The sequence below is a fragment of the Poecilia reticulata genome, chromosome 6, assembly GCF_904066995.2.
Source record: "Poecilia reticulata chromosome 6, P_reticulata-male-v2, whole genome shotgun sequence".
Classification (NCBI taxonomy): Eukaryota; Metazoa; Chordata; class Actinopteri; order Cyprinodontiformes; family Poeciliidae; genus Poecilia; species Poecilia reticulata.
This window is the reverse complement of record NC_088835.1, coordinates 21,154,825-21,179,641: the sequence shown is the minus strand read 5'-3', so window position 1 is coordinate 21,179,641 and position 24,817 is coordinate 21,154,825. Positions and strand designations below refer to the sequence as shown.

At 39.0% G+C, this 24,817-nt stretch overlaps 3 protein-coding genes across 3 annotated transcripts; 1 reads left to right on the top strand and 2 right to left on the bottom strand.

The window, feature by feature from the left end:
- The first annotated feature begins 748 nt into the window (after positions 1–748).
- Positions 749–10,463, top strand: lmf2a (lipase maturation factor 2a). The gene is made up of 14 exons (XM_008412439.2): positions 749–1,065; positions 1,488–1,741; positions 1,833–1,861; positions 2,598–2,791; positions 2,885–3,063; positions 3,500–3,644; positions 4,928–5,056; positions 5,139–5,244; positions 5,322–5,418; positions 5,506–5,688; positions 5,762–5,930; positions 6,229–6,340; positions 7,174–7,282; positions 7,775–10,463. Exons 1-14 carry the CDS (start codon positions 972–974, stop codon positions 8,135–8,137), a joined length of 2,163 nt encoding a protein of 720 aa, XP_008410661.2. The 5' UTR covers positions 749–971; the 3' UTR covers positions 8,138–10,463.
- Positions 8,497–15,316, bottom strand: miox (myo-inositol oxygenase). The gene is made up of 10 exons (XM_008412438.3): positions 12,648–15,316; positions 12,488–12,562; positions 11,313–11,393; positions 10,994–11,156; positions 10,847–10,914; positions 10,000–10,109; positions 9,532–9,599; positions 9,184–9,233; positions 8,957–9,069; positions 8,497–8,864 (listed from the first exon to the last, which is right to left on the bottom strand). Exons 1-10 carry the CDS (start codon positions 12,663–12,665, stop codon positions 8,756–8,758), a joined length of 855 nt encoding a protein of 284 aa, XP_008410660.1. The 5' UTR covers positions 12,666–15,316; the 3' UTR covers positions 8,497–8,755.
- Positions 15,317–16,208: 892 nt separating this feature from the next.
- On the bottom strand, positions 16,209–23,614 carry adm2b (adrenomedullin 2b). Its single transcript, XM_008412440.3, has 2 exons — positions 22,975–23,614; positions 16,209–17,197 (listed from the first exon to the last, which is right to left on the bottom strand). The coding sequence occupies exons 1-2, from the start codon at positions 23,064–23,066 to the stop codon at positions 16,798–16,800; spliced, it is 492 nt and encodes a 163-aa protein (XP_008410662.1). The 5' UTR covers positions 23,067–23,614; the 3' UTR covers positions 16,209–16,797.
- Between the last annotated feature and the right edge of the window lie 1,203 nt (positions 23,615–24,817).

Genomic DNA, 24,817 nt, shown 5'->3' with positions numbered 1-24,817 from the left:
AACTGCAAGCATTATTTGGATGTGACGAAAGGAAGGGAAGACTGATGGTAATCTGAAAGGCGGGGCATGGATTTTGGATTCTGCTTCCAAGTCTTAATGCTTTGTAAGTTGCTTTTACTCCAGTTAACTGAAATTTTTTTTGATGCATTTTTCTACTAGCTTTGCATTACACATTGTCAAAATAGACTTCATTCCTCTGGAAAATGCTTAATTTGTTAACAAGCTGCTCCATCTCCAAAGTGTTGAATATTAGCAAATACCACCATGAGTCATTTATTAAAAACATATACCTACGTGTGAATGTTGTCTCTTTGCAAAATAGCTCAAGCTCAAATCTATCTGTGAACTTTTGCATTGGGTTGCTATTTACAGAGAAGTTGATGACTGTTTACACAGGAAATGGAGGCTGGAGGTGGTTGGCCACTATTAACCTTTCTGTGTGAAGCACATACTTTCAGAGTGACCTGACAGAGAAACCGCCCATTTGGACTAAAAGGCATTGTAAAAGTGTATAAAATAGTATTCACTTTAACCACAAAAATATTTTGGATTTTACACATACATTTTGAATACATTACTGATTTTTTTCTTTTTACATGTTCTGTTGTTTTTTCACGCTCTACATTTATACTAAATGAAGATTCCTAGACGTCTGCTGCAGTCCTCTGTTACTGTTTTTGAAAAGCTTATGAAAAGTAAGTAATAAACCACATTCTAACATCAAATAATATTTCCAAAGGGACGCACAGGGTGTGAACATTGGTTACAGATTTTACACAGGGGTACTTAAACGCAACGTGTGTTTGAAAGGAGCAGCAGCGACACCTTGTGGCCGCTCAGGTGATTTCAGAAACTTTTCCCGTTTAATACGTGTCTCCCGCTCGTCAAATCCCCGCTTGCAGCTTCCTTCCTGCTGCACAGAGACAAGCGGCGTATGTGGAGAAAAGAACCTCGGTGGCCGGTGGTCAGACATGGGGGAAACTATCCTACCTCGGCGCCTGTTCCTCTGGTGCATGGCGCTCATCTACATGGTAGCTTTTGTTTCCCTCTACGTTCAGATACCAGGTGAGACTGAACGAAGCCATCTTTCTCCCTCTGCTCCATGCACCGCGTTAGCATTGTTAGCTGAAAAAACTTCTAGCTGAGGCTCCCTGTGCTGCTGCGTTTACGTGGTGAAGGAAACTTCTGCTGTTCTGCGTACTGAGCTAACTTTATGAGCTGCAGAGAGAAATCCAACCTGCTAGACAATATGGCCACATACTGGATGTGTCTTTTAAGCACGTTAACACAACTTTCACTAAAACATTATGATGTACATTATGTAGTTCCAGAAAGTTCCATAATGCAGTTTCAGCTTAATTGCAGACCTGCATGCTTTACTTGCATGTATTGAGTTTGAAATATCAAATTCAAATGCAAAATCTGCACACATTGACATGGACAATAGAAAAGTTAATCCCAGAGTAATTAACGTTCCTTGTATCCAGGTCTGTATGGGAATGATGGGCTGCTCCCTGCCCGCTGGCAGCTGAGGTACACTGGGAAGCCTCTGCTGGAACAGCTGCTGACCTCTCCCACCCTGCTGTGGCTGGGACCCCACCTGGGCCTGGACACCCAGACGGCCATGGAGCTGCTGTGCCTCACCGGAGCCGCTCTGAGCCTGGCAGCCACGCTGCTGGAGTCTCTGAGGGACAGCCTGGTCTTCTTCTGCCTCTGGGCCTTGTACTTGTCTATGTACCATGTGAGTTTGCGATGGCCTTCGTCTCCTTTCCTCTTTTCTATGACACAGTATGTTTTCTTTTTATTTGCCTAAAAGTGTTTCCCTATTACAGGTAGGCCAGGTGTTCCTTTACTTCCAGTGGTAAGTGTTTTTGATACAACCACAAATTGAGCACAAATCAGAGATGGATGATGAAGGAAAAGGATTCATGTTTTTTCAAACTCTGTCAGATTGGATGTGGAATTATCTGATTATTACTTTTCAAGTCTCCCCAGAAATTCTCAAATAAATATGGATCTGGACTTTGACTAAGCCGATCTGACAAACACATGCTCTTATCAAATATGCTTTCCAGTTCTGGATCTATCTTGATGTTTGATGAACCTCTGCTCCACGTTCAAGTGTTTTGCAACCTCTAGCAGGTTTTCTTCCTGTATTGACCTGCACTGAGTTCCTTCATTCCTCCCTTTAACTCTGACCTGCTTTCCTGTCCTTGTTTGAGGTTAAAAAAAGTTAAGGTCTGTGTTGGTACTTCTCCACACAGAGCATTTTGTATGTATGCAAAAAATATGCTGTTTCAGTGGCTTTTAATTAGGACCCCAAATAAAAATGCATCATGCCACACGTTTCACATTTCTAATATGTTGAAGCTTGTGATTGTAATGCACAAGCGTTACCTCACATCAAGATTTGCAGGCCAGTTCAGTTTTCATTTTCACACAGTCTCTACAAACAGACAGACGCTGCTTTGTCATCATAGTGATGTTTGGCTTTGCTGCTGTGCAGCAGAACTGCAGATGACTCACTCATGATGAGATCCTCTAGTCTTTTTCTGCAACTTCCTGCTTCCTTTTTATTAAAATTTTTTTCCCTGCAGGGACAACTTGCTGCTTGAGACCGGGTTCCTCTGTATCCTCGTGGCTCCCCTGACATTAATCAGGGGATCTCGAGCGGTCAGAGAGCACGATCCTGTGACCTTCTGGCTGATTCGCTGGCTCCTCTTCAGGCTGATGTTTGCCTCTGGAGTGGTGAAGCTCACCTCACGTTGCCCCACGTGGTGGGGCCTCACAGGTACGAGTGTTTGCACAAAACGCTGCAGGTGCTACCGGATTTCGTTGGAAAATCTGTCTGATGGCTTATGTTCCTCGTGTCTGTGTTGAACAGCTCTGACATATCATTATGAAACCCAGTGCATCCCTACTCCACTGGCCTGGTTTGCCCACCAGTTGCCGGTCTGGTGGCAGAAGCTCAGCGTAGTGGGAACATTCGTAATAGAAATCCCTGTACCGTTTCTCTTCTTCAGTCCTTTGCGACGGCTGCGACTTGCCGCCTTTTATATGCAGGTGAGAAGAGAAGTTTGAAATGGCATTCTCAAATGCTTTCTGAGATTCCAGATATTCATTGATTGACTACTTTTGTTCCAGTCTTTGTTAATGCTAAAGTCTAATTGTTCCAGCCTGAATGAACATCTGATATTCCTCCATAGAAACTTTGATTTCCTTTAAGGCAAGGTTTAGCTTTTGCATTTTTTTTAGCTCAGTTACACAGCAAATGGCCAACATTGGACCTTCTTCACTCAGTCAAAACTTCCACACCAAAGGGTGTTGTTGTCAGTGCCTTATTAGTTGTTCATTTACTAATAAGGCAAATATTCTATTTTTTTTTTAATTTCTTTTTGCTGAAAATTGGCCAGTTCCGATCACAAGCTGATTTCTCAATGCGTTTCTATTAAAAACCCAGTTTTGTTTGTAAATTGGATTGTTTTTTTTCTCTGTGTAGTTGCTTCTTCAGGTGCTCATCATTTTGTCCGGTAATTACAACTTTTTCAATCTGCTGACGGTGGCCCTCTGTCTGTCCCTTCTGGATGACCGCCACGTCAACTTCTGGCTCCGCAAAGCAGACAAGTCTGGAGACGAGAACAACGGTACATGCTAGCAATTCACTTGTTTCCTGCCATGGCTAACCTGCAAAGCAGATTTTATTGTTTACACTTTGAGTAGATGTGGAACAATTTTGAAAGAAAGAAAGAAAGAAAGAAAGAATTTCTTGGTGGATTATGTATTAGACTTGAAAATCCGTAATTAAGTTTTCAATTTTTAGACAGGGATAACATAAGGTGAGTTCGGAATGAACTTTGCTTTCGTTAGATTGCTTTTTATCACCACTATGCAAAAAAAAAGATAAATGTTTAAATTATTGTTGTTACGCCATGTTCAGTACACATGCAAAAGTATGTCTGTACAAACATGTATTCATGTTTAGGAAGAGCAATGATCATGATTGAAAAGTAGGGAGGAAGTACTGTTTATAACTGGACATTGAATTTGAATTAACAGCCTATTTAGCTTTAAAAATAGCTAAATTAATTGAGAACAAACTTATTTTAGGCTAACCCATTTTTACTTCTGTATAAGGATGGAAAAATTAAGCATGGCAAAGTGTTTGGCTTTCTACACTTTTTTTTTTTTCTCTGTGTCCTAAAAATCAAAAATCTAATAATGGCTAATAAATGTAGGGGACTTAACATTAATGTACATATATTTGATTTGGTTCAAAACATCTAAATTGTGACATTCTACCCATCATTTTTTTGTTTTTGACATATTAACTCACTGAAGACTACACAGGGTTGCTGTCAGTTCCTGATTTAACATTCCCCCAGAAAACTTGCTGTGCCTGGTGTTAGGGGCGTTAGGGCAGTCATCCAGCTGCCCGTCATGATTTTGAGTTAAAAAATGATAAAAGTTGACAGAAAATTTGTAAATATGACTTGATAGTTATGCGTCACTATCAAGAAGATTAATACCTAAACACCAACCATAAAGTCTTCAAAAAAGCTATATTTAGAAAAGAGTTGTATTATAAATAAATAAACAATGCTAAACCTGGTGGGGGCGCAAGTAAAGCCTGGTGGCTCATCAGGCTTATAATACACTGTAGGAAACCCTGGTGTAGAATAAACCCGTCCAACAATTGAACTTATTTTGTTCCAGATGCCAATAACGGGACATATTATTCAGTACCAAACTCCAAAAATTGGATGCTGATTTCATTAAAGATTTGTCAAACCTACAGATAAGACTTGGTATTAAATCAACTTTTGACAACCTCTCCCCCCCCCCCAAAAGATGATCAGAAATTGTAAAAAGCATCTTGTTTGCAGAAACACATTAATTCTACTTATTTGTTTATTTTTTCTCTCCATAGACTCTAAGCTGTTGCTGTGGCTTTCTCGCTTGGTGGAGCTGCTAGTTTTTGCTCTCACGATCTTCGGAACAATTATCTGCTTTGACCTGCAGGTGGATTCAGCCAAGAACGCCGTCTCATCGCGCACAGGTCGGTAGCTCTGCTTCAGTTTCCAAGAAACGTTTGGAAAGATTTGCACTTCATTGCTTTGGTATTCATTTGACGTTTGCAGCATTCACATACCACCAGTTTAACCAGTTTCTGAAGACCGTCACCATCCCCTGCATCTGGATCGGTGTCCTCTCGCTCACCTGGGAGTTGGTCGCATCCATGTTCCGGTGTGTAGCGTGTTCTCCGTTTTTGGATCCGTGTTATTCAAGTTGTTCATCCTACTTTAATGTGAATTCACGTGCAGGTGTGCGTGCATCTCTGGCTTCCTGAAGCGCTTTTGGGGGATGATCCAGTGGACGGTGTTTGCCGCTGCTGCTGCGTCGATGTTTGCAGTCAGTCTGGTGGGTGCTGGAAAATCAAGAGTTGCAAGATGGATGGTTTACAAATCTCACTGTAGTTTTCTCTACCTTTTTTTTTTATTTTTTCAGGTGCCTTTTAGCTACGTAGAGTATGACTCTCACTCCAGGTTGTGGCCGGGGGTGCGTCAGGCGCACGGACTGGTGGATCGCTACCAGCTAGTCAACTCCTACGGCTTGTTCAGAAGGATGACTGGAGTGGGTGGGAGGCCAGAGGTGGTCATTGAAGGGAGCAGCGATGGGAACACATGGACGGTGAGGTGACGGTTTAAGCTATATCTGTTCGCAGTATGCGAGTTGTTTAAATGATTCTGATTTGTCCTCGCAGGAAATTGAGTTCATGTACAAGCCGGGGAACGTCAGTGCGTCTCCCCCTGTGGTGACGCCACATCAGCCTCGCTTGGACTGGCAGATGTGGTTTGCAGCTTTGGGGCCTCAAACCCAGAGTCCGTGGTTCACTAGTCTGATGTACCGACTCCTGCAAGGCAAAAGAGAAGGTGCAAAACCCTTTTGAGTTTTTGACAAATGAAAACTGAAATAAATGGAGCAGTTTTTTTTTTTTTTTTTTTTTTTTTTTAAACCGGGTCAGATCTGTATCTACTTTCCCATGCCGTAGTTTTCATTCTCTGAAAGAAATCAGGGAATCAGGGAATGAAAGCATGAATCCACAGAAAGATGAAGCCGTTGTCTTCCTGAAATTGTGTTGAATTCCCTCTAAAGCCAAGATTAAATCAGACTTTTTTTTTATTTAACAAGGAACAAATGGTTCTTAAAGTTTTCATTTTGCTCCTGCAGTGATTGAACTGATCCAGACGGATGTATCCAAGTATCCATTTCACGAGGAGCCGCCTACCTACCTGCGAGCTCACCGCTACAGATACTGGTTTACTGAACCAAAGGCCGATGGGTCAGTGCTCACCGTTTCTCCACCAGCAATGAAACATTACAGCCACATTTTGATGTGCAGCTTCTTACAGCACTAATTAAACTCCTTGAACCTTTTCCCATTTTCTAAGTTATAGTGACAAACTTCTTTTTTTTTTTTTTAAGTCTGTCACCATAACTCGGGATTTTAATCTGGATTTCATGTGATAGACCAACACAAAGTATAGCACATCAATGGGAAGCGAAATAAAAATGAAAAATGTTTTCCAAGTATTTTCGCAAGTTTGGGAATTTTCAGTAGTTTCCAGATCTGACTTAATTCCAGACTTTATTCCTTATTGTTTTTGTTTCTTCCTTGCGCCATATCCCCATTTTATAGTTTCTGGATCCTTATGTAAACCCTACCTGCAGCAGAAATAACAGTTTTTTTTTTTAATGCAACGGACTTAAATGACTGGGAAGTTGATGTTAGAAAGGTAGGACATTTTTGACTTGAACAATTCAAAAACTGTCCCAATTTGAATTCAGCTCCTTTATTCATGAGTTGTGCTGGTTTTTCACATAAAATCACAATGACATACATTGACATTTGTGGTTGTAATTTTATAAGCCTTTTGCAATTTATTTCTCAGTTTTTTGATTGCACAATTGTAGAAATCTTAAAAAAAACACCTTATTTTCCTCTGATATTTTGCATAAATGTCGTGTCTGAAAGTGCAAAAGCTTGAATTGTAAATCAAGACTTGTTTTGATAAGTCTTTTGTGTGAAAAACAATAGGAAATCAGAAACTTAATCTTTGCCTCACGCGTGTAAATCAGAATAATGAAGATTGATCCATGTTTGGATCCATGCAGATCTTTTCCAGAGCGCTGGTGGAGGAGGGTCTATGATGAGGAGTTCTATCCCAGAGTGCACTTGGGCAACACCTTCTTGGAGGGCATGCTCACCCAGTTTGGACTAAAGGTAAATCTGTCCATAAATGGTTACGATCACTGAAGAATGACAAACTATGATGGCAAATATTTATTAGTTAATAAATAATAAAATGACAAAACCCTTTTCACTGCTACTGCTCTCAGTCATTTTGTCTATGTTGAGATCTGTGTGTGTGTGTTAAAAGTGCCTGTCTGATTTATTTCTGTGCAAGTGTTTTTTGTTTTTGTTTAATAGATGTTAGACTTACCTTGGATTTTCAACATGTTCATCTTTTTTGTTGTTTTGTTTTTGGCGCCATCTTCTGGACAGCACCCACACTACTACACTGAAAGAAGGTTCAGATGGATCTTATTTTTTTGTCAATCGGAACTAACTTTAATTTAGTAAACCATCAATTGACAATTCACTGCAAGTCTATTAATTGTTTTCCTCCTTACTAGTTTACAGAAAACACAAAAGCCTTTGAAGTTGAGGCTAATTTTTAGGGATTTTCTTTTTTTTTTTTTTTATGTTCTGCAGGACAAATCGGCTTCACGTCGGGTTTCCAACACCGCTGCTGCCCAAGCGGTGAGGTGGGTGCGCGCTCAGGTCAGAGGCGTTCCCGCCCACACACTCATCTGGACTCTCATTGCCTGTAGCGCCACCTTCTGTCTGCTCCAGGGTTTGCGCAGCAAGAACAGGCCTGCCGAGCAGACTGCAGTCACCGATAAGGCGGCTGAGAAGGTGGACGATCCCAACGAGGGTGGAGATGAAAGCTTGTCAGATCATTCAGAGGAAAAACAGGCAGAGGAGGATGAGAGTGAAAAGAACACTGAAGGTGAAGAGGAAAATGAACAAAAGGCAGTCAGTGAGAATGATGATGAGGAAGGGAAGAGTTGGTGAAGAAAGGTGAGAGTCATGACGAAGGTTTTTAGAGAAGTTTCAGACTTTGATCACCACCTGCCTTAAAATAAAAAAGCCAGAGGACATTTCTGCTTCCTCATCAGCCACAGTTTCTTCTGCTTTTGCTTTACTTCAATGATATTTCTAAGAAAGAAAGAAAAATATTCTTGGTTGCTGAAACCAGAAAATGGAATTCAAAGTATTGAGCTCAGGTTTTTTCAAGGGAGTAAATGTATATCACTGCTGTTTTCTGTATTTTTGCACTCACTACTCTGTCTTTCTCTGTGTACTGAATCATGACCAGCACTTTTTGCTTTTTGTAAATGCTTGGGTATTATTAGAAATGAAACGCCACAGGAGACATTGCAGTAGTTTTTATATAGATTTTTTTTTTTTTTTACAATAAAACAAAAAAAAAGGTTTGTACATGCATCTATAATTTCAAGCATTATGTGAGACTTGAAGAACCATGTTGCAGAGATGGAAGTTTCCAGAAGCAAAAGGTGATGACAAAAAAAAAGCACTAAGTCCAGCTTAAGTGTTGATAAAACATTGAATCATTCATATTTACATTTTATAGTCATGTAGCTGATGTCTGATGTCTGTGCTGCTGCTGGTTCACCACTGCAGCACTCCGGGACAGTATTTGTCGATCAGAGACTGGTAGTAAGGCCTCAGCTCATCTACGTTGGGCAAATCTGTGGTTTTTGTATACAGATCGAATTTGCTGCAGAGACACAGAATTCAGAGTTAGATCTTACTAGTCAAATCCTCTATTAATGAAATGAGAGGGTGTTTCTGAAAGAGGAATATACCCACTTGAACTCTTTGACCCAGGGCAGCATCTGCAGGTCTTTGTCGTTGCACAGGTGGGTGTAATCTCCGTGAGAGTGCCAGGGGTAAAAGGAATGGAATCGAATCATGTACAGCCCCTGTGGACAAACACAAAAAAAAGCATTACTATCAGTCAAGACCTTGAAATTGATTTAAACCCCAATCTGTCTGCCAACTGCGGGGGCGATCGCTTCATTTAATGATTCACACACCTCCTCTGGGATGGAGCAGTTGTTGAACTTTATGACTCTGTAGAGATACTCTGAAGGAACAAAGAACAATGTAAACGCAGAAACATAATTTATATTTCACTTCACACTTGGCATTTCTAAAGTTTGACCCCAGACAGTAAGCTATGTCTAGATACAGTGAGGATGAGAACTTTTAATATTTTCATCCCAGCAATGTAGTTTTATATAAAAAAAAAAAAAAACTTGCTCCCAGCTACAGCTGCTGTTTTGGAAATGGAACAGAAAGCATCATCAAATATTACTAGCTTAAAAAACAGTTACTGATTCGGTAAAGTGTTTTATTAGGGCAACTACGATGACTCTTCTTACCGTCATGGCCCCAGGACATCAGCACTTTGTCAAGGCCACAGTTGGGTTCATAGATCCCGTATTCAGTCCTAAGGGGAAAAAAAACAAAAAACTGATGCTGAATCCCATTTCCTCCACTCTCCCTCAGTCTTAGTGCTATTTTGTGTTTCTAAGTGGATGTCACAGTTTCTCCTGTGATGAGTGTGTGAAGTGTATTGTCCACAGTATACACCAGTGTCCATTCAATTTTGTTTTGTTTCCCGATTCTGGTTTACTCACAACTTCTATAATGCAAGAACCACCTCTGGTTAATTATTGCTATTATTCTAACAATGACCCAGTTGACAATCACACAATTCACATATTTGTACTGGAAAATACCATTGATCATGTCATGTGATTGTACTGTTTATATTTAATCTGAAAAATAAAATATTGACATATTTAATTTCTATTTAAGCAGTGAGAATTTAAGCTGAGAAAACTTACTTGTATTTTGTGTTTTTCTGGTCTGGGTTGTCCTGGAAGGTGCTGTCTCTGAACACTATGGAGTCTTGAAACTTGCAGCCCACAGGGAATGTGTCTCCTACTACAGCCCACTAAAACACACACACACACGCCGCAAAATGATTTACTCAATGTGTATGCTCAATAAGGATGAATATTTACTCTGCTGTACAGTACTGACTTTTTTTCTTTTTTTTAATTCTAATTTAGACCCCAAGCTTTTCATGTGGTGTTCGACATTTTATACGAAAGTAGTACATAATTATGTCTTCATTTTATGATGTTGGACTGAAAAATGTTTTGTGAAATGTCAAAGACTTGGTTACCCTAACTCTGCCTTGGTCTTCTCCACAACATTATCCCAAACCTGAGTGCCGTGTTTCTTCGTCTTCATTTTGCTGTGTGTTCACTGGTGTGTTCTAATAAACCTCGGAGGTCTTCACTAACAGCTGTGTTTATACTCTGATTAGCATGGGGGCTCCTTTTACCAATTAGTTGACTTTTGAAAGCAATTGAATTGGGTTTTAAGGGATATTTAGTTAAAGGGAGCTTTTTTTTTATTTGCAATAAAACTTTGAAAATAAGTTTTGTTATTCCTCCAATGTTTCAGTTTCCTTACACTTTATGATCATCCATCACAAAAAACCTCTGTTGAAATACAGGGAAGTTTGGGGTTGTAATGTGACAAAATGTGGAGAACTTTTTTTTTTTTTATTAACTTATGAATTCAAATAAACTCCAATTTACCTACACAGCAAGTTTGATTGAAGTAAATATACAAATCACAATATATTTTAAAGTGATATAGTCAAAACACTCTGTGTCATACCTGCGGCTCATCCCACAGGGCCAAGATTTTCCCGACATCATGGATCAGCCCCACTAGCTGGAACCAGTCTGAGGTGATACGGGGCAATCTGTAAGCTTTGTACTGGTCTACAAGGTGTGATTGTTTTCCGTCAGCTTTAGAAGGTACCTTCATCTGGATGTTCTTTGCGGATGCCCTCGGCAGTCTGGAAGGCGTGGAAGGAGTTGGGAAAGTCGACGTCTGGATCAGACTCGTCCACCAGCTGGTCCAGAGACATGATGGCGTCCATCATTCTCATCTGAGAGTGGTTGCAGTGGGTCCATTGAGCGTGCTGCAGAGGGTGCAGTTTGACTACCGGTAAGGCTTTTATTTTTATATCTATATCTAGGTTTGTAACTTGCAGGAAACGCTGCTGAAACAAAGTAAGAGCTTGAAATAAAAAGCAACTGAAAAATTAATTGTTGCTGTTTGCCCCTGTTTGTTCCACCTTTTGCTGGACGAAGTCCACCGTCTGGTTGGTGTGCATCACACTGTATGTTTTAAAGACTCTGTTAAAGAGACTCCCATCCTGAAAAGAAAGGAAACAATTCCTCAGTACGGTTCACAACACCATTGCACCATCATCCATTGCAATATCAGGGATTGGAGAGTCTGGAGAAAAGAGAAGTTCCTCCTTGACACATTAGGCAATTTTATTAAGTAATGTAATATTATTGTTTTAACATTTGCATCGACAGGTAAACTGAAAACTCATCATCAATAGAAAATTTTGTTTTGTCAGAAATCAGAAAAGTATTAAAATACACGTACCTATATGTTTTATGAGAAAGGTAATTTCTTAGATTTTTTTAAAAAATACTTGGGTAAATTTCTTGAACGAATGGACATTTTTATGTTTATACTTCACAACAATATAATATTCAACAGGAGGTTTAAGAAAATTAAACAATTTCACAATGATGTATGAACCTTACCAGTAGCTGACAGTTTCAAACCATATTTATAAAATCTTTAATGTGTTTTTTTCTATTTTTTAACTAATTGCTAAACTATTCCTTAATTTAGATCCCATAATTTAAACACCTACGAATTTCACATCGATTCTCTCTGGACATCTATGAAAGGCAAACTTTTAATCTGCACTGTTTGTGTCTGTTTTATTGAACGTCTGTTGCAGATTTTCAGTTTAAATAAATTTGAATGCTTTGGCACCAACAAAAATATTATTTGTAGCTCAAGTGTAGTACGGGACATACTGCAAACTTTGTTTTTTAAATATAAAAAGCTGCATCGGCGCTTTCTTATTTTTGTAATACTTTCCATATCTTAGATTAAATTTAAAGATAATCTTTAAAAGGGTCTTTGATTCCATATTTTCTCACTTCTTCATAAAAAAAATGCTAGTTGGATTTTTGGTTTTGAACAATAATGTGTATTACAGAATTCTCAAATGGATCTGCTTCAACATAATTCTGTGTTTTAACCTAACTTACTAATGTATTTACTTTCTATGCACAGCCAATGATCCAAATATATTACTACATAGCAAGAAATGTAATATTTTTTAATGTGTTATTAAACAGCTGTCCCTGTGACATTACAATTATAAACCAAATGGATGGATAAATAGTCGTTATTAGCTAAATAAAAGCTCAGACTCACCACAAAGTTTCTGTATTCTTCTTTCTCCTTGGAGTTTTCTAAGTTTGGCCGATATGCCAGAGACGGATCCGGTCCCTACATGTAAAATAACAAATAGATCATTTTTTAGCCCATAACTATTCCAGAAGGTGTTTGTAGATACATAAAAAATAATACTTACAATGTTGACCACCCTCATGACTGATGGATGAGCAGTAATCACAGCAGATGTGTTCAGGTGTGCTGGTCCTCTGGAGACTCGCCTTCTCGCTCATATATATCCTCCTGGTTCCGACTGCAAAGTGTCTGACCTATCAATTTCTTTATAAAACCTGCATGAAGTGTACACCCATGTCCAGTAACAATTTAACCACCCCTTACCTCATGGGGTACCTTGTGTGTTGAACGTTGGCCTTGTTTGTGTGTGTTCAACACAGTGTCCGTAACAAGAAGTTTTTTTTTTGTTGCTTTTTTTTTTTTTGAAGAATCAGCAGAGTACATGTTTGGACAGATGTGGAATGAATCAGCAATTTTTGGATGTACATATGAGTTGTATTGATATCATTGTTTTGATTCTTCTTTTGAATCAGTTGAGTAGAGTCTGCTTATCAGAATCTGCTCAGTCTGCAGTCAAATATAATAAAAAAATTGACTGAGGCGACACAGGGCCTCTTCTTTTCTAAAGGTGTTTAATTTCTGGGTATTGACCCAGTTACGCACAGAGAGAGCCCTGACGACATTTCTCTGTATCGGAGGTCCTCGTTATCTTGGTCAGCTGTTTTAAACGCGATATGCACAGAGATAACGTGGACTGAATAGTTCAGACAGGAGGTACTGTGTTTAAACACTGTGTTTGTAGTTTGTTGTCTGCTCCTTACAGTCAAGGACCGCAAACATCCTTTTTGGCTCCAGTCCATTTTGGTCACCAGCAGTTTCCAGCAGCTCAGACGCTAAAACGAAAAAATGCTTAAACAGGTGTGAGGAACGTTGCCATGGTTAATTGATGTAATCTACATGGACACACCTGTTGGTGCTCTTCTCCTTTGCTCGGGGGTCAGATCAGATGTGCATACAGCAAATATTTGAAGTTTCCATGAATTTTGTGTTTTACCTGCTCCTGATAAAAATGTTCTGTTTGTGGGGGTCATAGTGAGCTGGAGCCTTTCCCTGCAGACACAGATAGGCTGCATTGAGGACAGGTCACCACTCCAACACAGGGCCAAGACACACACACAGACACACACGCAGACCAGCACAAATTCACACAGACACTCACCCATTCATACTCTAGACCCAGAGAGAAGAACTTATGTATGCAGACAGATAGACCTGCAAAGTCTCTGTGAGATGACAGAATTCTTTACTTTATTGTCTTGCAAATAATAAATAATTTATTCAAAATTTTCCATTTATGCTCTGATTGTGTGTTAATATTTGTTGCTATCCTGAAGGGTCTTTAGTAACCTCTAACACGTTTTCTTCTGGGATTGCTCTGTTGGACATCAACGGTGACCAACTTCTCTGTTGGTCAGAGACGATATTGATGCTGAAAGCTGACGTTAGTCTCTGAAAAGCATCCCCTCAGCATCATGCTTCCATCTCTGTGTTTCCTGGGGGGTGTTGTCTCCCGGATGGTGCGCAGTCTTAGCTTTTAGTCTCGCATAGCATTTAATGTGTAGGTCAAAAAGTTCTGCTCTTGCTATGTTGATTGAGGCAAACAGCATAGGGAAATCATTTATAAATTCTTTAAATAATAAAACACGTAATCCTTCCATAAAGACCAGAAGCGCGTGTGCAATAATGTGCAGCTCCCCCAAAGTTACCAGACCACTCTTGACTGTTTTGCTGATTGACCTCAAGTGGGTTTTCACTTTAGGTGAACAGCAATAGGGAGGTCTGAAGTTCTGCCACACTCTTTCTATTTTAGAATGACCGATTGAACAGCTCTGCAAAATCTAACACCGAGCAAAAGTGGCTCTCAAAAAAAAAGGACACTTGAGGAATTAGTTCAGTAGTTTATTGACATAGAAATAGAGTCATGCTTTTAAAATTCAGGTCATGCTTGCAAAGTGCTTTCATGTTGTTCTATTACAGTTTAGAGCAAAACTGAGTCAAAACTAAAGTGACTGAACTCCTGCACAGAAACAGAAGGGACAAAAAGAGACCTCGATGGCAGTAATCTCATTTAGGCTTTTTTTAAAAGTCTGGAAATAACTACTGCAAAAAGGACTAACTCCCACTCTGTTACAGTTTCCAGTCTGTACTTTGATACATCCACTGTCCTCTGTTAGTTCTGAAAGTTAAGACAACCTTCAGTCTCTGCTAAGAAATCTGCAGACAGATCCTGGATTAGCAGCATTCATTTTAGTTGATTGAGTTGTGAGCGTTTGGAGTGAGGGGTCAGTGTGGCCAGAGGTTGGCCTCGCTGCTAAAGCTGCTTGTTTGCACATGGAGATTAAAGTGCTTTTTGGAGATTAGCACTGAGCTCACTCAAGTTCAGACAGCAGGAACGATATTGATGCTGAAAGCTGAGGTTAGGCAGACAGCTAAGTTTGAGAAAATAGTCTGCTGACAAAATGTTGTTAAACTTATTGAAAAACCCACACGATTGTAGTATTTATATTTACTTTATATATTTGTATATACTTTATGTACTTTATGTATTTATATTTACTCTAAAAGGACATTAAGATAAGGCAAGTTTTGTCATCTAATTGATTATAGTGTATGCTCCTAGTGTTTTCTGTTCCAAATATAGTTAATGATTGATAACTTCCGAAAAATATGTAGTTATCACAGTTCAATGTCATTGGATTACCTCAAGCTTCTAAACAGACAAACTAAATCTATGAATTCATAAAATAGTGAATGATTATTGCTGTTTTAGGCTGCACAGTGGCGCAGTTGGTAGAGCTGTTGCCTTGCCGCAAGAAGGTTCTGGGTTCGATTCCGAGCCCCGGTCTTTCTGCATGGAGTTTGCATGTTCTCCCTGTGCATGCGTGGGTTTTGTCCGGGTTCTCCGGTTTCCTCCCACAGTCCAAAAACATGACTATCAGGTTAATTGGCCTCTCCAAATTGCCCCTAGGTGTGAGTGTGTGTGTGCATGGTTGTCTGTCCTGTGTGTCTCTGTGTTGCCCTGCGACAGACTGGCGACCTGTCCAGGGTGACCCCGCCTCTCGCCTGGTACGCTAGCTGGAGATAGGCACCAGCCCCTCCTGACCCCACTGAGGGACAAGGGTGTAAGAAAATGGATGGATGGATGGATGGATGGATATTGCTGTTTTATATTTCAGTCATCACTAAAATTGGAGCCATACTTTGTCACTTGAACGTTATGCTGAATTAAAAGATAAGACTCTTAACTCATTGTACAAATGTGCTCAAAAGATTTTGTTCGGAAAAAGTTGACACCTGCAGATCTTTGATTTTGGAGAATATCCTTTCCATCATTTTAATTTTTTTTGAGGTAGGAGTTCTGCTCTGAAAGCAGAAGTGTTCAATTTGAATAAAATCTCTGTAATATTAGTTTTATTAAACTATTAAAACTGTTGTGGTTTACTGTGTTTAGACCCAAACTTAAGTTAGAGTTTTGTCATTAGACCTCTCTTGCAGGGTGGGGATTTTGGATTTCTGCAAATGCTCAATCCCAAATGACTGATCGGTATCACAAAAAAATCTCTGCATGGACGAGTCTCGACTGGCCATCGCATACCACGGCTGATTTATAAACCATAAATCTGTCTCAACTTGTCATGAAAAACACAATTTATTATAAAATGGAACAATAAACTGTGAGTGTCCCCGGTCTTTGAATCAAGACTGGACACTTCTGGCTGGATCAGGCGTTGCCTCTCCAATTTCTCCTTTCTTTAGCTGCTAAATCCTAAAATTATGTGAAGCTGGGGTTTCCTATCTCATCAATGATTTCCTGCCACTTCCCCTCATCATTGAGAAAGAAAAATCACAAAGCATATGTGGCACACCACCAGTTGGCTCTTTTTCTCTCAGGAACTTTTTAAGAATTTATAGATTTAGTCCTTAGGCCATATTTACCCTTTGTTTGTTTGACATCTAACTCTGTTTGACATCTAGCTCTCTCACAGCATTTTTATTTTCTTTATAAATGCTGTAACAGTCACAGATCTAAAGAAATTCCTCAGTGAGAACAGTGCTATCAAAAAATCAATGAAAATTACTGTTAGAACCATTAAAAAAAAGCTCTAAATGGATAGGGTAAACATCAGCGTCAAGTTTTCCATCTGTGGTCCAATGGAAATGAATGATTTAGAAAGGTTGAATGTCCCAGTACGCCTCTGGTTGGAGGTGTGATGCTAGCCGTAGCTGTGGGGGCTGCGGGGGTTGATGGGGGAAAAGTCCTCCCTGCCGTTCTGTCCAATTAGCTGGTAGAGTCGGTGGCTCAGGTTCTGCACCTGACAGGTGCCAAGAACGCACCCCACCCTCATCAGATGGCCATGGCCCCTTGAACCTCCACTCTTGGCATGACGACGACCCCGTGACCCTCGCTGCCACACCGGTTCCACCGGCAGCGCGTTACTGTTTCCATGAAGAAGCATGTCAGACAACTTTGATGATGCGTCTCTGTGCAGTGGGGCCCTTCCAGTGTGTTGTGTGTCTTCCTGTGGGATTTGATTACTGCTGGCAGCAGAAAGATCAGACACACCAGGTGGGGTGTTGGGGTAAGACGCTGTATTGATTCTGGGTTCACCTATCCTGAAAAAAGAGGAAATAATACAGAAGACGTTTTAAATATAGTTTTTTTTTTCTTTACAAATGGGAAATGCATTTTTTGCAATCCTTTATATATAAAAAAAGACCTAATTTACTATTTCACTGCATTCTAGTTCTACCAAAACTATAAAGAGAGACAGTACCAACAAAAACAATTCACAATTGAGAATAATTTTTTTGACTAAGCTTGCCATAGAATGCTTTCAAATCACATGTCCAGTAGGCTGGTCAACTAGGTCTCTAAATTGTTGCTCTAAGACAACATTTATTTCAGACTTCCTCCTTCATTTAGTCAGATTTCCTAAAAACTTGCATCTCACATTCAAGCAGAGTCTTTGTTGTCACCACTCTCTCCTTGGTTGTACATTATGTTTTGCGTTGATGCCTGATTTCAGTTCTCCATAAGTGATGCCATTATTCTTCCTAACTTTCTGCTGTGGCATTTTTTGACTTGTGTATGCACATTACCATAAACGTGAAAGACAGCAATTGTTCCCATCATGAGATTGTAAATTTGATCTTTTTCTCCAGGCAGTGAAACATAAAAATAGTGGAGGAGAAGAAATATCGAAAGGACCTTGACTGGTTTCAAACTTGCCTCACAGAGTAATCGCTTTGTGATTGTTGTGTTCTTTAAAACCCTTTCAGTGCCTACACTTTTGACCCTGCAGAGCAGACCTGCTAAATAATATTTTTTCTTTTTGTTTCCTTGGTAATTTCTTAGTTAATAGTTGAAATTTCCTTGAGTCTCAAATATGGGCCAGCAACCCCTGACGTTTGCTCCCCTTGCTGCACCCAACCAGATTGGAGTGGTTCAAACCGACAGACCTGAGAAGCAGCTGATGCTACTGTTTGCTCTGTTATCAGCACAGCTTAAAGAAAATATTATTTTGAGTTAATCAACGACAGCATGCAGCTGATGCATCTCAGGGGAGCACAGAGGGAGAGGACAGGGAAGTTACAGCCATGGATAGACGTTATAGACGTTGCAGAGAGGCTCCAACACTGATCCCCACATGTGTCTTTAAAGCCCTCATTTTCCCACCTCCATGCTGACTTGCAAAGTTTTTGTCTTCAGTCATCACAATGGTCCTTTTTTTCTTTTTCTTTTGACGTTCAAGAGTTCAAATGCAGAAAAGTCATATGACCCTAGAGATTATGCAACAGCCAGTATACATGAGGAAAAATAGCAGGTCACATTGTAATGACAATGCAAAGTTGATTATTGTTACAAACGTTATGTGCGTTTGAACCAAGACAGTGGAATTCATGTGTATTGGTAAAATATGCGTACAATTAATTTCATTTTAAACATACAGCTCAATTTCACAGCAAGCATCTCAGGAGAGTTTACAAAAAATAAATTTCAACCCGATCACGTACGCATTATAATTGATCCTAGTTTTTAAAGTGCACTAAGCTCAGTTTATCATTAAAATTACTTTAAAATTTTTTCTGAGGAAACCCAGCAGATTGCATCAAGTCATTATAGCAGCATTCACTCCTCCTGGACGAACACATAGCAACAGTGGACAGTGACTTGGGTTGTAGTAATCTCATATGTGTAGCGACAGTGGAGGGGAAAAACTCCCTGTTAACAGGAAGAAACCTCCAGAAGAAGCTGGCTCAGTACGAGCGGTTTGAGAAGACACGACAGTATGGACCAAAAATACAGAATACTTGATTTAGGAGAATATTCAATATATCCCTTTAACATGTACATATTTTTTCATTTTACATCAAACTGCTGTTTATTTCTGTGCAATTTTATGTGACTGAAAAACACAAAGTAGCACCAGAAACAGAAGTAAAGTAAAATAAAATATTTCATGGTTTTCTGCTTGTTAGCCACTCTTACTCTCATGCCTTTGTACATGGAACCAACTGCCTTCAGAAATCACTTAATAGTGTCCTCCTACATGTGGTTTAATCTCAATATAAAAACGAGTAGTTAAAAATAAAAAAAGAAACATTAATAATTAGCTAAAAAAATAGATAGAATAGAAATAGTTCAGATGTCAATTCAAAAGCCAAAGATAAGATCTGAGTATATATCGTATATATTGTGAGAGATAATACTGGTTTAACTGGTTTAACTTTGATTGTATGTGTGTTATAATCCTGAAGGCAAACCATTTTTTCTTGTTCTCAACTATCCTTATTTAAAGAATGAAAACATATAAAATATGCATGTCTCTGGTAAAACCCATTACTTGATCACCTTGTTTATTTTTTATTTTGGGGGGGGGCACTACAATTTTTTTTATTACAAATGAATAAATGCTTCTTTATCCGATTATTTTTTAACCTTGAAACAAAATTGTAAAATGATTGCTAAAGATTTTTTTAATTTGTTTGTTTGCTGTGAAAAGTGGGCTAGAAAACAGTTAGTTATCCAACAACTAATCCTAACTGGTTTTCTCATCATTCCTCTGGCTGGACACCGGGCCCATCACTGCCAGCACTGTGTGTGTTACTGGTAAAAGCAGTTTTAAATGGTTTTAAATAGGTGCTCAATGGATAATACACACCCAATTCCATTTCTTATTAATTGATTATATAGTTAAATTGCACATAAATGTAAAAAATACCCTCACTTTACACAAACTATGGTATTATTTAAATGTATCAGAAATATGTATATTTTCTTTCCACCCATCTGAAACACTCATCCACCCAGAGCAATTATGTGGTTAAGCAATCACTTGTCTGTGTATCATGGGAGTTCTATTTGTTCTTTGGAGTTATGTAAGTTCAAATTAAATAAAGTTGGTCCAAATTTATTGTGTGTACAGGGTTATGCATAAGTTGTAAAAGAATAAAGTTAGCCAAAAGAAATGAAAGGTAATGATTTTACCACAAACAAATGAAAGAAAACTTTGTTTCTGAATGCTCACTTTTGAGTTTGTGGGAAACATTGTGTTCTCCAGGATAAGTGAAGCGCTATTAACGTCACGAGTTTGACCTCATTATTTTTGATGAACACATCGTCTTGATCCTTTGATCTGTCTACGCACATCATAAGTTCTGTTTATTCTTTTTTGTCTAGAAACATTATTTTGTTTGAGGCACAAAACAAACTGAGTTGTCCGGGTGTAAAAAACTTTCTTTAAAGTGCAAAATGATACGGGACTGGGGTGTTTAGGAGAACCGAAGCTCTTGAACAAAAGGCAAAACAAGCCACACACAAATGTAATAATGCAAGTGCTCATGATTTTAAATGTCCATTTAAGAATTTGCCACTTGACAAAAAGGAAGCGAGCATCAGGTATCTTACCTAGATCTGCAGTGTAACATTGCTGGTTAGAACCACAGCAGAAAGTCAATGTGAATGTTGCCAGATTTATACAGGTTTTGAATTACAGTTATTGTCACAATAGCAACCATTCACTACTGTGGGGATTGGATTTAGAAAGTAAGACTTTTATGTCCCTCGTTTGTGTCACCATGCACTTTTCCTGACTTCCTCATCCTTTAAGGACTAATCACTGTACATATCTTCACTTTGTGAATTCAAAACATTAGATGACGACTTTGCTAACACCAGTTTGTCCACCTCAGGTGGATGTGGTGCTGTACAAGTTTGGCATTCCAAACATGCGGTAATGTTATAACTTTTTTGTTTTCTAAATTTGGATAGCTCCCACATATAAACAGCACCGTGGCAAATTATTAAAATAAAATAAAATAAAAACTAAATAAGTTTTAAATTCCTGCTTGACTCTCAGAGCAGCATTTTATTTGGGAAGCATTTATTTGAGACACATCAATCTCAGGAAAGTCAGAAAATGAAATGATTCAGCATATTGTAGCGGAAAAAACTCAAGCCAGTTGCCAATCATTTCTGCAAGTTTAGCACATTGACTTTCATGACACACCCTACATGTAGAAATAGAAACCAAGTGAAGCAGATGGGATATATTTGAGACTCCACAGGGCTTTGTTGGTAAGTTAAACGTTGAAGTTCATGACAACTAGAAAATCACTGAATAAGTTTAGGTTGTTGTAAAGACATATCTTCTTCTTCCCTGCTAAAAATAAAAACATCCACCACTTCACCACTTCGAATGATCAAAAATAATCTCACTTCCTCTCCTTTCTGTGTGCATTTTGTGACAAATGATGTGAACCAGCGAGGAGACAGAGATCAAAATGAGCTTCACCAAAATTTCTCCCAGGGTCCAACACAGCAAGAGATTGTCCACAAAACGAGCACACATCAGCATGCTCACACATCTCCCTTCCTCAACTCCTTGAAACTTTTTTAGCACAGGCAAAACTTTGAGTCTCCATCAGATTCCTGCTGTTTCATAATAAGGTCCTCCTTTTCTCTCTCAGTCTACCAGCTTCTTGTTCTCTTTTGGCATTTTGGATAAGTGGCAGTGTGATGTAATATCAGCCCGAGTTGAATAACTGTCAGATGTTTTTTTTTCTCCTCTACCCCCAGAGTTTTGCTGTTAAGGTTAAACTAATTTACTTTGAATTGTCCTGCCTGACTTCCACATTTTCTTGCTCTTTGTGGTTATATTGTTGTAGATGCCCTCATTGCTACTGCCAGGGTGAAGCTTGGCCCCTCGGTATGTGAATGTATTCCTGTCCCAAATCCCACTAAATCACCCTCACCTCCATCTCAGCCTCCTGCTGCAGAGACGAATAACCTCGTTCTATTGGTGGACCCTTTTCCCACATAAATGAATGCCAAAAAGCTCTAATGGACTTCATTTTTCACCAACTGCTGCTCTAAACTACAATCATGAGTTTTTTACCTTTTCAAGGGGATATTTCATGTATTTTCCAGGTACATAGTGCCATTTTCAAGCAGAAATCAAGTAACTTTGTCACCTAAATTTCTTGTAAAAATGTTGTACAAACATGACCAGAAATCTGACTTCCTAATTTGATGACTTGAAATTGGGTCTCTGTCTCTTTAAGACGCTGCTACTCTTTCCGACATTCTGCTTTGAGCATGTCGTGACAACCATGCTTCTCATTATGTCACTAACAATCGCTCTTAGGAACGTCGGACTGAGAAGTTTGTATGATGAGCTCAGCAGACGCTCAGCTCCATCAGGTGTTTGCTAATTGCTGCTGCCGCTAGTCTGATGGTGCTGAGTGAAGCAGGAAAGGGAAGCTCTGTGAAGTAACAGCATGTCTACAAACTGCAGCTCCAAGAAGGGGCTTTGTACAAATAGGCGGCGTTTAGCAAGCGTTTAGGCACCCCCTTAATGGCTGCCAGGGGAGAAAGAAGCATTCCTCAATCATGCATGAAAAAAATCAAAGCAACACTCTTTGGGTATGTTTTTGACAAAGAAATAATATTAAAGCACGATGTAAAGCTCAAAAAAGACTATTTGACATAATACCTCCCTTTTAACTCTAATTCTAAAAGTTCAGACAGTGTTTCATGCTATAGGTCTAAAAAAATAAATAAATACAACAAAATGAAAAAAGTGGATATTTTATCATTTTATTATTATTTTATTACTATTATTACAATTATTAAGCAACACCTATCATCTTATGATGAATGCCCTGCTGCTTTTGCTGGTGTTAAAAGTTCATAGTAATCTTGTTACATAAGATCTGTTCTTTTCCAAAGTCCAATTCCATTATAATTAGCTTTGTGTTGAACACAAAACAAGACTTCAGCAAATAAAAAAAAGCATGATTTGTGTGTATTTGCTGTTTTTTTGTGTGTGAGTGCCAAAACAGTAATCTGAATTATTCTGAGCTTGTGATTGAAGAAAGCAGAGGGTTACCTGTGCCTGTGAACTCTCAGACCCCGGGACTGGATCTCCAGAGGCAGGAGGCTGAGCAGCAAGCACAGCCACACCAGAGGGAGGCCTCTCATGGCAGCAGAGAGGGGCGAACCTTCCTGTAGGAGGCAGATCTCAGTAGAGCCAGGTAGGATCAAAAATTAGATTTTTTTTTTTAAATAACAGAGAAAACAGCTGTGAGCAACAGCTGAGTTAAAGCAAAATTGTAGATTAAAAGTCCTATCTAACAGGCAAAGAGTTCCAGATTGACTTTAACGAAGGCCAGCATCATCAGGCGTGTCTGCTGCGTCCTCTGAGCACTGGTCTGTTTATCTGACGTGAGAAGTCAGTACTTGATTGGAGTGCTCTTTGGGAACAACTGGAGGGTTTCTCATTTATAAAGCCACTCTGGAGAAGCAGGAGGAGGAGGAAGGAGGAGGAGGGAAGCTTATTCTCTTTCCTCCTCAACAACCAAAACCTCCAATAACCTAATTAAACTCCCCTTAAAGCTCCAGTCTTCTCATGTGATAGTGGTTGGAGCAGAAAACCGTGTGTTGCACTGCGTGTACATTTGTAAGCCTGAGTAACAGGACCCCTGAAGATTGCTTAGGGGATCTAAAGTTAGATTTTATGTCATAACTCATTTGGCGTCACAATGCAACGGGAAGATAATAGTGTGATGGAAAAACTCGTCAGATGTGCTTCAACTAAACTAATCCATTTTAAAATTAGGCTTAACGCTTATATATCTTTCATTAATAAGCATATTCTGATAATTAAACACATGTAAGACCTTTTTCAAATTCAAACAAAATGAAGAATAAAATAAAAAGATATGAAAAATGTAACTAAAGTGCTGCAGAAGAATAGAGTTAAAAATGAAAGTCTATTCGTAGAAAGAAAGGCTTAAAATCTTCTGAGGATTGTTGAAAACTGCCTTTTTTTATTGAGATATAACTCAATAAATGTACATTTTTTAAATGAGGTCTTAATTGTTATGAATACATATCTGGAATGAATTCTCTAATAAATAACATGTTGTACCACAAGTGTAAAAAAAGTAAGATGTTCGTATACCTCATGCCTTTTTACAATGTTTTTTCCGTAGAGGACGGACATTTTGACATTTATAAGGTCAGCAGCAAAAGTTGACATTTAACTGCTGTCCTCAATGTGTTTCAGAGCAAATAAAATTGAATGAAGTCATTTCAAGCAAATCCATTCCCGAAACCTCTTCATTTAAAACATTTTCAATATTTTAAGAATATTTTATTCACTGCTTTGTAACTTTCTCCTGCTGAGCAACGTAAGTCCAGCAGCACTGGGATTTAGTTTGGTAAGACCAGCTCCCAGCTGATGATGTTTTCAGATGATCTGTTTGTCACTCACATGCACCTAACCTGCAGACTCACGTGCAACTAAGGAAAAAATGCTCTTACACATTAGAACAGCAAAGAAGGTTTTAGCTTTGCATGGACTGATTGTGATGAACAAAGAGTTCAGCTCTGAGGCAACCTACGATTCTTGTTTTATGAGCTTCAGACATGAAAGGTCTGAAGAGATTCAGAATTAGTAAAGAAGTAAAGAAAGTAAGTGACCTGTAGAGGTACTACAGTAGTCCAAGCATCCACTGCAGTGAAACTGTTCTCAGATTTTTTTTTTTTTTTTTTACCATGAAAGAACTTTTCTTTTCTACGAAGAAGGACACAGATGAGAACATCAGAGTCTGAGTCTAATTAAAGGACTCTTCTGTATTTTTGAGGTGGCTTCAGTTCTTAATTAAAGGACTGTGCGGTGAGAGCACTCCTGTATGTGACTCAGCAGTTTGCGGAATTAAAGTCCGAGC

What these genes read in the sequence shown, in the direction of transcription:
- lmf2a (XM_008412439.2), top strand. Translation starts at nt 972, where the DNA reads ATGGGGGAAACTATCCTACCTCGGCGCCTGTTCCTCTGGTGCATGGCG. An exon ending in GTGTTCCTTTACTTCCAGTG is followed by an intron (nt 1,862 to 2,597) that starts GTAAGTGTTTTT and finishes TTTTCCCTGCAG; the next exon opens with GGACAACTTGCTGCTTGAGA. An exon ending in GTCTGGAGACGAGAACAACG is followed by an intron (nt 3,645 to 4,927) that starts GTACATGCTAGC and finishes TTCTCTCCATAG; the next exon opens with ACTCTAAGCTGTTGCTGTGG.
- miox (XM_008412438.3), bottom strand. An exon ending in CAAAGAACATCCAGATGAAG is followed by an intron (nt 10,915 to 10,993) that starts GTACCTTCTAAA and finishes GTATCACCTCAG; the next exon opens with ACTGGTTCCAGCTAGTGGGG. An exon ending in ACTGCTCCATCCCAGAGGAG is followed by an intron (nt 9,070 to 9,183) that starts GTGTGTGAATCA and finishes GTTTGTCCACAG; the next exon opens with GGGCTGTACATGATTCGATT.
- adm2b (XM_008412440.3), bottom strand. Translation starts at nt 23,066, where the DNA reads ATGAGAGGCCTCCCTCTGGTGTGGCTGTGCTTGCTGCTCAGCCTCCTG. An exon ending in CTGAGAGTTCACAGGCACAG is followed by an intron (nt 17,198 to 22,974) that starts GTAACCCTCTGC and finishes CTCTTTTTTCAG; the next exon opens with GATAGGTGAACCCAGAATCA.